This window comes from Neoarius graeffei, chromosome 3, assembly GCF_027579695.1.
Source record: "Neoarius graeffei isolate fNeoGra1 chromosome 3, fNeoGra1.pri, whole genome shotgun sequence".
NCBI lineage: Eukaryota > Metazoa > Chordata > Actinopteri > Siluriformes > Ariidae > Neoarius > Neoarius graeffei.
In genome coordinates, this window is record NC_083571.1 from 118,020,277 (window position 1) to 118,032,483 (window position 12,207).

At 50.3% G+C, this 12,207-nt stretch overlaps 2 protein-coding genes across 3 annotated transcripts in view; both read right to left on the reverse strand.

Annotated features, from left to right (window-relative positions):
* Nucleotides 1–7,624, reverse strand: part of galca (galactosylceramidase a) — a 39,477-nt gene extending 31,853 nt beyond the window's left edge. The window contains exons 1-2 of the mRNA XM_060917984.1: nt 7,376–7,624; nt 2,762–2,830 (exon numbers count right to left, since the gene is read on the reverse strand). Coding sequence (XP_060773967.1) covers nt 2,762–2,830; nt 7,376–7,504 — 198 coding nt within the window. The 5' untranslated portion in view covers nt 7,505–7,624. The remainder of the gene's footprint in view (nt 1–2,761; nt 2,831–7,375) is intronic.
* Nucleotides 7,625–10,970: 3,346 nt separating this feature from the next.
* LOC132883036 (uncharacterized) overlaps nt 10,971–12,207 on the reverse strand; it is a 9,571-nt gene continuing 8,334 nt past the window's right edge. For both annotated transcript variants that reach the window (XM_060916161.1, XM_060916160.1), the window contains one exon: nt 10,971–11,313. In XM_060916161.1, the coding sequence (XP_060772144.1) occupies nt 11,207–11,313 (107 nt within the window). In that variant the 3' untranslated portion in view covers nt 10,971–11,206. The remainder of the gene's footprint in view (nt 11,314–12,207) is intronic.

Below are 12,207 nucleotides of genomic sequence, written 5' to 3' on the forward strand. Positions count from 1 at the left end.
CCCCAAGGAGGAAAAGTGCGGGATTGTATACCGGATTCCTTGCCAGGGAAAAACTTCCAAAGGCCAGTGTAGAGAAAGTTACATAGGAGAAACAGAACTCTCATTGAAAACCAGGTTCTCAGAACACAAACGACCCAGCTCGACAACGTCAGAGGCATCACAACACATCCATTTAGAATCACCGGGACATACAGTCATGCTTGACACAGTGGAAATACGAGACAGTGAACCGGATTTCTTTGCTAAAGGAGTAAAAGAAGCCATCTACATCAGAGCCCTTCAACCGACTCTAAACAACGACTGGGGAAGGTTCCGGTTATTAATGACCTTTGATCCTCTGCTCCGATCACATAAAGTCACATGCCAGAAGCAGAGGGTCATTCCTTGACAAGGACTGGAGTAAGCCAGTCGAAAATTCGGGCAAGTCCGAGTCCTTATATGTTGGAAGAAAAGTTTAGTCTCTATAAAGAAAATGACAAACATATTGTGAAAAAAAAAAACTGAGTAAAATGAGATGTAGAGCAGCGGCTACAATTATCAACAGTCCATAATTATCGACACCTTTTCAGATTTACTGATAAACAATTTTACAAAGGTGAGTTTCAGTTTCAACAGTTATTATTGGTTAATTAATCAACCAGAAGACACCCCCCCTTGCCCTTCACCCTTTGATCTTGTCCTCTGATGATGCAGCTCATTACCTGAGATGGAATTATTCTTAGCACGATTAGTAATCTGAGGAAAACCCGGATGTTATCATCGCAGGTAAGCATGGTGGAAAGATCATGGACAAGTTTTTACTGATCAAATTCACCGATATTTCTTGATCTCCTCATCGAAACCTACTTTGTTTCTTATTCTTTCATCTGACAGCCACCATTTTGTATCTAAACGCACATTTGAGAATCACGTGAGGTGTCGATAATAGTGATCACTTTCACCGGTGTCCACCATTATCGACACGCTGTGGAATTAAGGGACATTTACAACTGTTATGGATCGATCTTTGTGTAACATTGTTGAAGTCGATGAAGTACTTTAAAAAAAATACATAAGATTTATAATTATTTTTCTGATTCATAACAGAATGGAATGTTTATAGAGTATTTGGAATCCTATTGCATAAACAGAATTAGACTAGAATTAAATTCTGAGCATATTAAAAAAAAAATTACATGCTTGAAATATTCAGATTTTTCTATTCCATTCTGAATATATATTTATTTTTTCAGTTTATTGTAAATATCTACCATATATTACAATATCAGTAGACATTTTATATTTTGGTTCGACGAATGACATACAACCTTTGACCTGGATGTTCATGTGGTTACAATGTCGATTCCCCGTTGACATTTGGACAGTTAAAAGTCACACCTGGAGGACGCTCTGGACTCTTACAGTAATGCTTTTATGGCTGAGGACTACAGTTGACTTGCTAACTTTAGGACTGCAGTTGTCATGGACAGTTTTTCAACTGGGGGTGCATAAGCGTACTCTTGGTGACGGTCCCAAGCCCGGAGAAATTGGAGAGGGTTGCGTCAGGAAGGGCATCCGGCATAAAACTGTGCCAAATCTAACATGTGGAATGAAAAGAGAAATACCATACCGGATCGGTCGGGGCCCGGGTTAACAACGACCGCCTCTGGTACTGTTGGTCAACAGGGTGCCGGTGGAAAGTGTGCTACTGTTGCACCAAAACAGAGAAGGAAAAAGAGAGGGGGGAGGTGTGTTAGGAGAGAGCGTGAAAGATGGAAGGGAAGGAGCTTAGAATTGAGGGTAGGAACACTGAATGTGGGAACATTGACTGGCAGAGCGAGAGAGTTAGCAGGTCTGATGGAAAGAGAAATGGTGTTGGTATTGTTTGGAGGGGAGAGTTGGTGTGATTGATGTGAAGAGGGTGTCAGATAGAGTGATAGGCATGAAGTTGGAGATTCAAGGAGTGGTCATCAATGTTGTGTGTGCGTACACCCCACAGGTTGGATGTGAGAATGAAGAGAAAGAGTCTTTCTGGGAAAAGATGGATGAAGTGGTAGAAAGTATACCGAGGGAGGAGCGCGTGCTGATAGGAGCAGATTTCAGTGGACATGTTGGCGAGGGAAATAGAGGAGATGAGGACGTGATGGGCAGATATGGTGTAAGAGAGAGAGATGTGGAAGGGCAAATGGTGGTTGATTTTTCAAAGAGGATGAATTTGGCAAGAGTCAATACATACTTCGAGGAAGCGTGAAAAGAGGAAGGGAAGTGTGAAATAGTGGAGCCGAAGATTAAGTGGTGGAAACTAAAAGAGGTTGAACATCAGAAGGAGTTTAGGGAAGAAATGAGACGAGCATTGAGTGGTCATGGAAGTCTGCCAGAAGATTGGAATACTACCGCTGTACTAGTAAGAGAGGCAGCAAGGAAGGTGCTAGACATTTACATAAAGCGCCAACATCCATATATTAATATAAAAGATATTTTGTACTAAATATGTCAATATAAAACCAATTTTAAATAAAAGCTGTTTTGTTAATACCACATACTGATTTTTTTAAATGAATAAATCATCTGGGTGTCGATAACTGTGGACAAACGGGGTCACGTGATCTGATACATTAAGTAATCGGGAATCAACTCATTTTTTTCCAGTGGAAGTTTGAGTAATTATTCATGCACAATTTACATATTGAAAAAGTCTTTTCTACTTTTGCAACGGCCAAAAGATCGTTAGGGTGTTGATAATTGTAGTCACCGCTCTCTAATTAGAAGTGTTGCAATTTACCTTAAACAAAAAATCCAGTATTTGACTCCGATAAGGTTCTTTATAGTTGATCAGAAGTCTCGAAGTAGCCTAAGAACAAAATAAAAGTATTTTCATTGTCACTGATATTAAGTCATGCAGAAAGCAAAGGTCCATCAGGAAACAGGTAAATGTGCCCAGGTAAGCTACCCATCCTCCTCCCACTCACCCCCCCTCCCCTCACCCCCCCCTCCTCCTCCTCCCACTCACCCCTCCTCCCCTCACCCCCCCTCCTCCTCCTCCCACTTACCCCTCTCTCACTTACCCCTCCTCCTCCCCTCACCCCTCCTCCTCCCACTTACCCCTCTCCCACTTACCCCTCCTCCCCCCTCCTCCTCCCACTTACCCCTCCCCCTCCTCCACTTACCCCTCCCCCCTCCTCCACTTACCCCTCCCCCCCTCCTCCACTTACCCCTCCCCCCTCCTCCACTTACCCCTCCTTCTCCCACTTACCCCTCCTCCTCCTCACCCCTCCTCCCTCCTCCCACTTACCCCTCCCCCCCACTTACCCCTCCCCCCTCCTGCACTAACCCCTCTCTCACTTACCCCTCCTCCTCCTCACCCCTCCCCCTCCTCCCCCCTCCCACTTACCCCTCCCACTTACCCCTCCCCTCTCACTTACCCCTCCTCCTCCCTCACCCCCTCCTCCTCCCACTTACCCCTCTCCCACTAACCCCTCCTCCCCCCTCCTCCTCCCACTTACCCCTCCCCCCTCCTCCACTTACCCCTCCCCCCTCCTCCACTTACCCCTCCTTCTCCCACTACCCCTCCTCCTCCTCACCCCTCCTCCCACCTCCTCCTCCTCACCCCTCCCCCTCACCCCTCCCCCCCCACTTACCCCACCCCCCTCCTGCACTTACCCCACACTCACTTACCCCCCTCCTCACCCCTCCCCCTCCTCCCCCCTCCACTACCCCTCCCCCTCCCACTTACCCCTCTCTCACTTACCTCTCCTCCTCACCCCTCCCCCTCCCCCTACTTACCCCTCCTCCCCCTCCTCCACCCACTTACCCCTCCCCCCTCCTGCACTTACCCCTCTCTCACTTACCCCTCCCCCTCCTCCCCCCTCCCACTTACCCCTCCTCCTCCCACTTACCCCCTCCCCCCTCCTGCACTTACCCCTCTCTCACTTACCCCTCCTCCTCCTCACCCCTCCCCCCTCCTGCACTTACCCCTCTCTCACTTAACCTCTCCTCCTCACCCCTCACCCCACTTACCCCTCCTCCCCTCACCCCCCCTCCTCTCCCTCTCCACCCTCCTCCCCCTCACCCCCCCCTCCTCCTCCTCCCACTACCCTCCACCTACCCCACCCCTCCACCCCACACCCCCCACCCCTCCCACCTACCCCTCTCCCACTACCCCTCCACCCCCCTCCTCCACCCACTTACCCCTCCCCCTCCACCACTACTACCCCACCCCCCTCCCCCACTACCCACCTCCCCACTACCACCCCTCCTCCTCACCCCCCTCCCTCACCCACTTACCCCCACCCCCCCACTACCCCACCCCCCTCTCACTTACCCCTCTCTCACTTACCCCTCCTCCTCCTCACCCCTCCCCTCCTCCCCCCTCCCACTACCCCCCCTAATCACTACCCCTCCTCCACCCCTCACCCCTCCTCCTCCCACTACCCCCTCCCACTTACCCCAACCCCCCCCCCTCCTCCCACTACCCCTCCTCCCCCCTCCTCCTCCCACTACCCCTCCCCCCTCCTCCACTTACCCCTCCCCCTCCTCCACTACCCCTCCTTCACCCACTTACCCCTCCTCCTCCTCACCCCTCCTCCCTCCTCCTCCTCCTCACCCCTCCCCCTCACCCCCCCCCCCACTTACCCCCCCCCCCTCCTGCACTTACCCCTCTCTCACTTACCCCCCTCCTCACCCCTCCCCTCCCCCCCTCCCACTTACCCCTCCCCCTCCCACTTACCCCCCACTACCCCCCCACCCCCCCCCCCCCCACTACCCTCCCCCCCTCCACCCACTACCCCTCCCCCCTCCTGCACTTACCCCCTCACACTACCCCTCCCCTCCTCCCCCCTCCCACTTACCCCTCCTCCTCCCACTTACCCTCCCCCCTCCTGCACTTACCCCTCTCTCACTTACCCTCTCCTCCTCACCCCTCCCCCCTCCTCACTTACCCCTCTCTCACTTACCTCTCCTCCTCACCCTCCCCCACTTACCCTCCTCCCTCCTCCTCCCACTTACCCCCCTCCCCTCCTCCTCCCACTTACCCCTCCCCCCTCCTGCACTTACCCCTCTCTCACTTACCCCTCCCCTCCTCCCCCCTCCACTTACCCCTCCTCCTCCCCCACTTACCCCTCCTCCCCTCCTCCTCCACTTACCCCTCCCCCCTCCTGCACTTACCCCTCTCTCACTTACCCTCCCCCTCCTCCCCCCTCCCACTACCCCTCCCCCCTCCTGCACTTACCCCCTCTCCCCTCCTGCGCTTACCCCTCTCTCACTTACCCCTCCCCCCTCCTCCCACTTACCCCTCCTCCCCTCCTCCTCCCACTTACCCCACCTCCCCCCTCCTCCCACTACCCACCCCCCTCCTCACTACCCCTCCTCACTACCCCTCCCCACCTCACCCCTCCCCCCCTCCCCACTTACCCCCCACTACCCCACCTCCCCTCCTCCTCCCACTTACCCCTCCTCCCCTCCTCCTCCCACTACCCCTCCCCCCTCCTCACTACCCCTCCTCACTTACCCCTCCCCCCCTCCCCACTACCCCTCCTCCTCCCACTACCCCTCCACCCCTCCTCCCCCACTTACCCCTCCCCCTCCTGCACTTACCCCTCTCTCACTTACCCCTCCTCCTCCCACCCCTCCCCCTCCTCCCCCTCCACTTACCCCTCACTCACTTACCTCTCCTCCTCACCCCTCCCCTCCCCCCCACTTACCCCTCCTCCCCTCCTCCTCCCACTTACCCCTCCCCCCTCCTGCACTTACCCCTCTCTCACTTACCCCACCCCCTCCTCCCCCCTCCCACTACCCCTCACCCCCTCCTCCTCCCACTTACCCCTCCTCCACCCCCCACTACCCCACCTCCTCCCCCCACTACCCCTCCTCCTCCTCCCACTTACCCCTCCCCCCTCCTGCACTACCCCTCTCTCACTTACCCCTCCTCCTCCACACCCCTCCTCCCACTTACCCCTCCCACATACCCTCCTCCCCTCCTCCTCCCACTTACCCCTCCCCCCTCCTGCACTTACCCCTCTCTCACTTACCCTCCCCCCTCCACTACCCCACCTCCTCCACATACCCCTCCTCCCCTCCTCCTCCCACTTACCCCTCCTCCCCCTCCTCCCACTTACCCCTCCCCCCTCCTGCACTTACCCTCACTCACTACCCCTCCTCCTCCTCACCCCTCCTCCCCCTCCCACTTACCCCTCTCTCACTTACCTCTCCTCCCACCCCCCCCTCCCCCACTTACCCCTCCTCCCCTCCTCCTCCCACTTACCCCTCCCCCCCTCCCGCACTTACCCCTCTCTCACTTACCCCTCCCCCTCCTCCCCCTCCCACTTACCCTCCTCCCCTCCTCCTCCCACTTACCCCTCCTCCTCCCCCCACTTACCCTCCTCCCCTCCTCCTCCCACTTACCCCTCCCCCCTCCTGCACTTACCCCTCTCTCACTTACCCCTCCTCCTCCTCACCCCTCCTCCCCTCCCCTCCCACTTACCCCTCCTCCCCCCTCCCACTTACCCCTCCCACTTACCCCTCCCCTCCCACTTACCCCTCTCTCACTTACCTCTCTCCTCACCCCTCCCCTCCCCCCACTTACCCTCCTCCCCTCCTCCTCCCACTTACCCCTCCCCCCTCCCGCACTTACCCCTCTCTCACTTACCCCTCCCCCTCCTCCCCCCTCCCACTTACCCCTCCTCCCTCCTCCCCCCACTTACCCTCCTCACCCTCCCCCACTTACCCTCCTCCCCTCCTCCTCCCACTTACCCCTCCCCCCTCCTGCACTTACCCCTCTCTCACTTACCCCTCCTCCTCCTCACCCCTCCTCCCCTCCCCTCCCACTTACCCCTCCCCCTCCCACTTACCCCTCTCTCACTTACCTCTCCTCCTCACCCCACTTCCACTTACCCCTCCTCCCCTCCTCCTCCCACTTACCCCTCCCCCCTCCTCCTCCCACCCCTCTCTCACTTACCCCTCCCCCCCCCTCCCACACTTACCCCTCCTCCCCTCCCCCTCCTCCCACTTACCCCTCCCCCTCCTCCCACTTACCCCTCCTCCTCCTCCCACTTACCCCTCCTCCTCCCACTTACTCCTCCCCTCCTCCTCCCACTTACCCATCTCCCACTTACCCCTCCTCCTCCCCCCACTTACCCCTCTCTCACTTACCCCTCCTCCCCTCCTCCTCCCACTTACCCCTCCTCCCTCCTCCACTTACCCCTCCTCCTCCACTTACCCCTCCTTCTCCCACTTACCCCTCCTCCTCCTCCCCCCACTTACCCCTCTCTCACTTACCCCTGCTCCCCTCCTCCTCACCCCTCTCTCACTTACCCCTCCTCCTCCCCCCACTTACCCCTCTCTCACTTACCCCTCTCTCACTTACCCCTGCTCCCCTCCTCCTCACCCCTCTCTCACTTACCCCTCCTCCGCTTAATCCTCCGATGCCATCAAACCGTCTCCCCAACCCGAACCTGTCGTCCAGAATGTACACCTCTGTCACACAGAAGCGAATACATGACAAAAGAAACAAGCCAACGTGTGAGTTCATCGCGACTCCGCCAGTGACTCAGTGTGGGGGTCTGTCTCTCTCTCTCTCACACACACACACACAGCCCTGCTGACTGAGCGGACCCGTTCTGTTTACAGCACAGAGCCACCACTTCCCTGTTTTACTTCCTGGATGAGCACGTGACACACCCTAGCGTTCGCTTATTGGCTGTCTCTAACAGCTTACGTCATCAACCAGGAAGCGCGAAATTTTAACACAAGAGAGAGCGGGGAGACTTGGAACAGGGGAGACCTGGGACAGTTTGTATTCCCATAAATTAATTTCAACCAATCAGGTTTGAGATTATATATATAAAAAAAGGTTGATGTTGCCCTTAAAGCAGGTTGAGTGAAAACCCAGAGTTAGTTCACTCAGAGCTGAAGGAAACTCTGGGGTTTTGGTTTCACAAAGCCAGTTCAGCTTGACTCTGAGTCAGTTACCATGGCAACATACTCCATGACCCTAACCTGCTCGCTGGCAGGTTTTCTTCAACTAACCCTGAGTTTCTCCTCCTCTTTATCAGAAGCCTGCAGACTGAAAGCAGTGCAGACACGGCGTGTCCTTTTGTGGAAGAGCCAACTGATATCGAAGCGCAAATACGCCGCAGAAATCTCCATCCGGAGAGGATTATTAGACCTCGATTGGATGTTTTATCATTCCCTGATGAGTATTTGTTTGAGTGTTTCTGTTTTTCTGCACCATCAATAATTTATCTGAACAATATTCTCAGCCCTCACATTGCTCGCATGACACATCATGGACGTGCGCTCAGTTAAGAGCAAATTCTTTGTATTGCACTTCACTTTTTTTTGCCAATGGCAGTTTTTTTTATAACATGGGTGATGCGGAGCATGTGTCGAAGGCAACCGTCTGTCGGGCTGTGAGAAATGTTACTCTGGCACTGAAACGTCTAATATACATGTTTGTAGTGTTTCCAGGACACAGACCCACCAGACTCCTCAAACAGGAATTTCACAGAATAGCAGGTATCAGTCTAGCAATAATTAATGAAGTATGAAGCTTGGAGACTTGAAGCACTAATCAATTTGATATATTTTAGGGTTTCCAGGTGTGATTGGATGCATAGACTGCACGCACATCCCCATCACAGCTCCTTCAGCGAATAAAGGAGATTATGTGAATAGATCTTTTCACAGCATTAATGTGCAGGTTTCCTAAATACAGCCTTTAGCATTCCAAATGAAAGATACTTCACAATACAGATACTGCAGCTAATTACTGTTGTCCACTGTGAAGCTCATTTGTGATGCAGTCCACCTCATCACTAATGCGGAAGCGAAGTGGCCTGGGTCTGTGCATGACTCGCCGATTTTTCATGAGTGTACACTCAGTGCTAAGTTTGCCTGTGGTGAGTTTATATGCTGTGTATAGCTCTATCCTTTTATGATCAATATTTTGTTTCCTCCTATTACAACTGAAAATTTAAACTGTATCCTTGTAATATCATAAGAGAGTTCGACAGTTACCTGCTTAGTGACCGAGGGTACCCATGCCAGCCCTATTTGATGACCCCTTACTCTGACCCTCAGCCTGGCCCACAGCAGGACACGGGCCAGAGTTGAGATGACCACTGGGATGCTCAAGGCCCGATTCCAGTGCCTTCGCAGGCTCAGGGTCACCCCAGAAAGGGCATGCAATATAATTGTGGCATGTGTGGTTCTCCACAATATAGCCACAATTAGAAATGAGCAGTGTCCTACTCTTCAACTGACTTATGCTGACAATCCTGACCCCCGCTGCTGACGGACAAGATGGTAGAGCAGTTAGAGACACCGTCTGCTACAATCACTTCTGACTCACTCCCCACCTCCCGACAAATAAAGACAATATGCCTATTTTTATGAAGTCTTCTTTATTTCCTGCAAGTGCAAAAGTAGTACAGTAGTTAATATTTTTTATGTTGTTCAAATAAGTACAATCATCTCATCAACCTGTGGGCACCTCACCCGCCTTTAACTGATGCTCCAGCAGTTGTATTTCCATTTTTGTCTTCTTTATTTGCAGCCTCATGTGCTCCGTTTCTAAATCTGATTTGTCGATTTGTTTCTTAAGCTACACTTTGTACAGTTGTTTGACAGGGAGCTATAGGAACACAGAAAATGATATTGAATTTCACAGCATCATGTCTATTTAGTGTGATTGTAAGTTGTGGGTCAATGCTGAACATCTTATTGAGGTGAGCTGTGCTGTGGAGGTGGATGGTCCCGCTCCCTCATTGTAATTTCCGGCATTGCTTTGTGAGAGAAAAAGAATCTGCAAGTTGTATTGTGGTACGACACGATCATCAACTGTGAGATGCTTTTTTATAAAGGTGTAAACATCAATAGGCCTCTCTGCATCTTCCCTCTCTGTGGCAGCTGATAAAGTGTCTTCATCCTCCTCCTGGAATGAAACAATTTTTGTGTTATACTCTAACCCATTATGAAAAATTTGTGGACTATTAAGAGTACTTACAACATCATGGAGGTCTGTTATGGCAGAAGGCTCCACCAAAGAGATTCCACCATCAGTAACTGGTAGAAGATGAAGAACATTAGACAATTGATGATTACCCAGAAAAGTGCCCCATCTAATTTGAATTTTGTTCTTACAACAGTGTGCAGGCTACATCGCAAAGAACATTTTCTGTGAACTATTTCTGTGGATTTCAGCAGGCACCTCACGTATTGTTTTGTAGATCACTTTAAGACAGGCTCAGGTTGGCTGCAGAGATGTTCTAGAACACCTCTGGCGAGAGCCTTTCCAGTATTTTGATTGGTGGAACTGAGGAACAACTTTATAGCAGAGGGCTAGAATCTTTGCCTAAACTAAAGTCACTCATTCAGCTTTGACAGATCGCTTCATCCGCGCCTGGACAGGTGAACCAGAGTCTTCCCAGAGGAAAATTTTACTGCTCAAAGCTTGCTCTTCTATAGCTCAGGAGACAAATTTCAGATTCTCATCTCAGCCTCATTTTAGTTTCTATTTTGTCTAAAATGTTTCTCATATGTTTCTCCTAAAATTCACTAGGAGCAATAGGTGAGACAGAGTAATTAGAGGGAGTCATACTTGAGACTTAAGGGAGATACCTTGCTAATCTCAATTCAGTGTTTTTAATGGCTCCTTTATTTCTTCTTGGAGAAGAAAATGAGCAATACTGGAGCTACTATGGAGCAATATGGCGCGCACACACGCACACCTCATATATATATATATATATATATATATATATATATATATATATAAAACCATCAGGCTTTATAATTCTATAGCAAATGAGCTGAATGAAGCAAATGAGCTGAATGAATAAAATGATCTGAATCTTTATTCAAATTCAAAACAGCAGGACTCAATTGTTAAGTACAATGACGGAGTATTTTGAGTATTTCAAGTAGCTGTAATAATGTTAACAATAACAATGTTTACAATAAAGTTAACATTAAAAGACAGCAAATGCTATTCTCACATTGTCATTATAAAACCTGAACAATAAATGTGTCCCTTTTCAGTAAACCTATGTTTTTAAAACAGTAACAAGGTCTCCAGTGTTTTAAGCAGTATCAGCACAACTTTACAACAGTGCACATTGCACAACATTTAACAACTTTAGAGTCTTAAGGCCCTCATGCAGCATTTGTATACAGGGGCTTTTTTTGAACATGGTCATTTCAACAAATGTCTCAGTGTGCCACATCCAATACTTTACAGTGTTGTGGCCCTGATGCGGCATTTGTTTATGAAGGCTTTTTTGACCTTACTTTTCTCCACAGGTGTCCATCCATCCAGGGTACTACAGCGCATGATGTAAGCTGCAAGAAAAAACAGAAAAGAAAGCACAAATTACAAATTTCATAATGTAACAGCAGTTATGATGACAGTATTGTAGGGCTGTAACAATATGCGTATTGAAATCGCGATATGCAGAGCCACGATCCATGTCGAGATACAAGAAGGCAGAATCACGGTACACCCTTTCAAACTTCTCCTCAGCCTCAAAACAGAGGTGCTTCCAAACTTCAATTTATGAATACTTTACTTTTTATTTAAATTACATTTTAAACTTACTTAAATTACTTTTATTTTTTATATCTATTAGTAAGTCGTTTTTTCGCCGACCTGCGACAATCTTCTGCGAGTCACGCAACGTCCACACTCGCCACTGGCAACCATATGGCGTCCTTGGCCACCAGAGCATTCGTTTCTTTTAAGCGGTCGCCATTCTGGTTGCGACGCGGGGAGTGAATCTGTAAACAAGCAGCTCATTGGCTGGCTAGGTGTGCCACAAGCCAATCACAATCACCGACAAAGCTGCCTTGACCGGAAAGGCATGTCTGCTTGGGCGTTAGCGGCAGTTACGCAGAAGCCTTCTGCGGCAGTTACACTTTGACACGCGAGCAATGTTTCACTATAAAAATTCCGTAATTTCCATCTGTTTTCCGCGATCACAGAAAATCATTGGCCCTATGAGAGAGAGACAGCCACCCCTACACCCCCCCAAAAAAAAAATCTTAACGGATTTACACGATTTGAAAAAATGACTTTCAGAACCAAAAAAAACAGAGCTTCCGGCTCAACAGTATTATTTTGAGAAATAAAACAATCTTTGGATATACATTTGTTCGTTTTTGCATACATATTACTCATTCTCTGCAGTGGTCTGAATTATTTGTTATTAAATAGTTAATGTAAGTAAGTAAATGTTA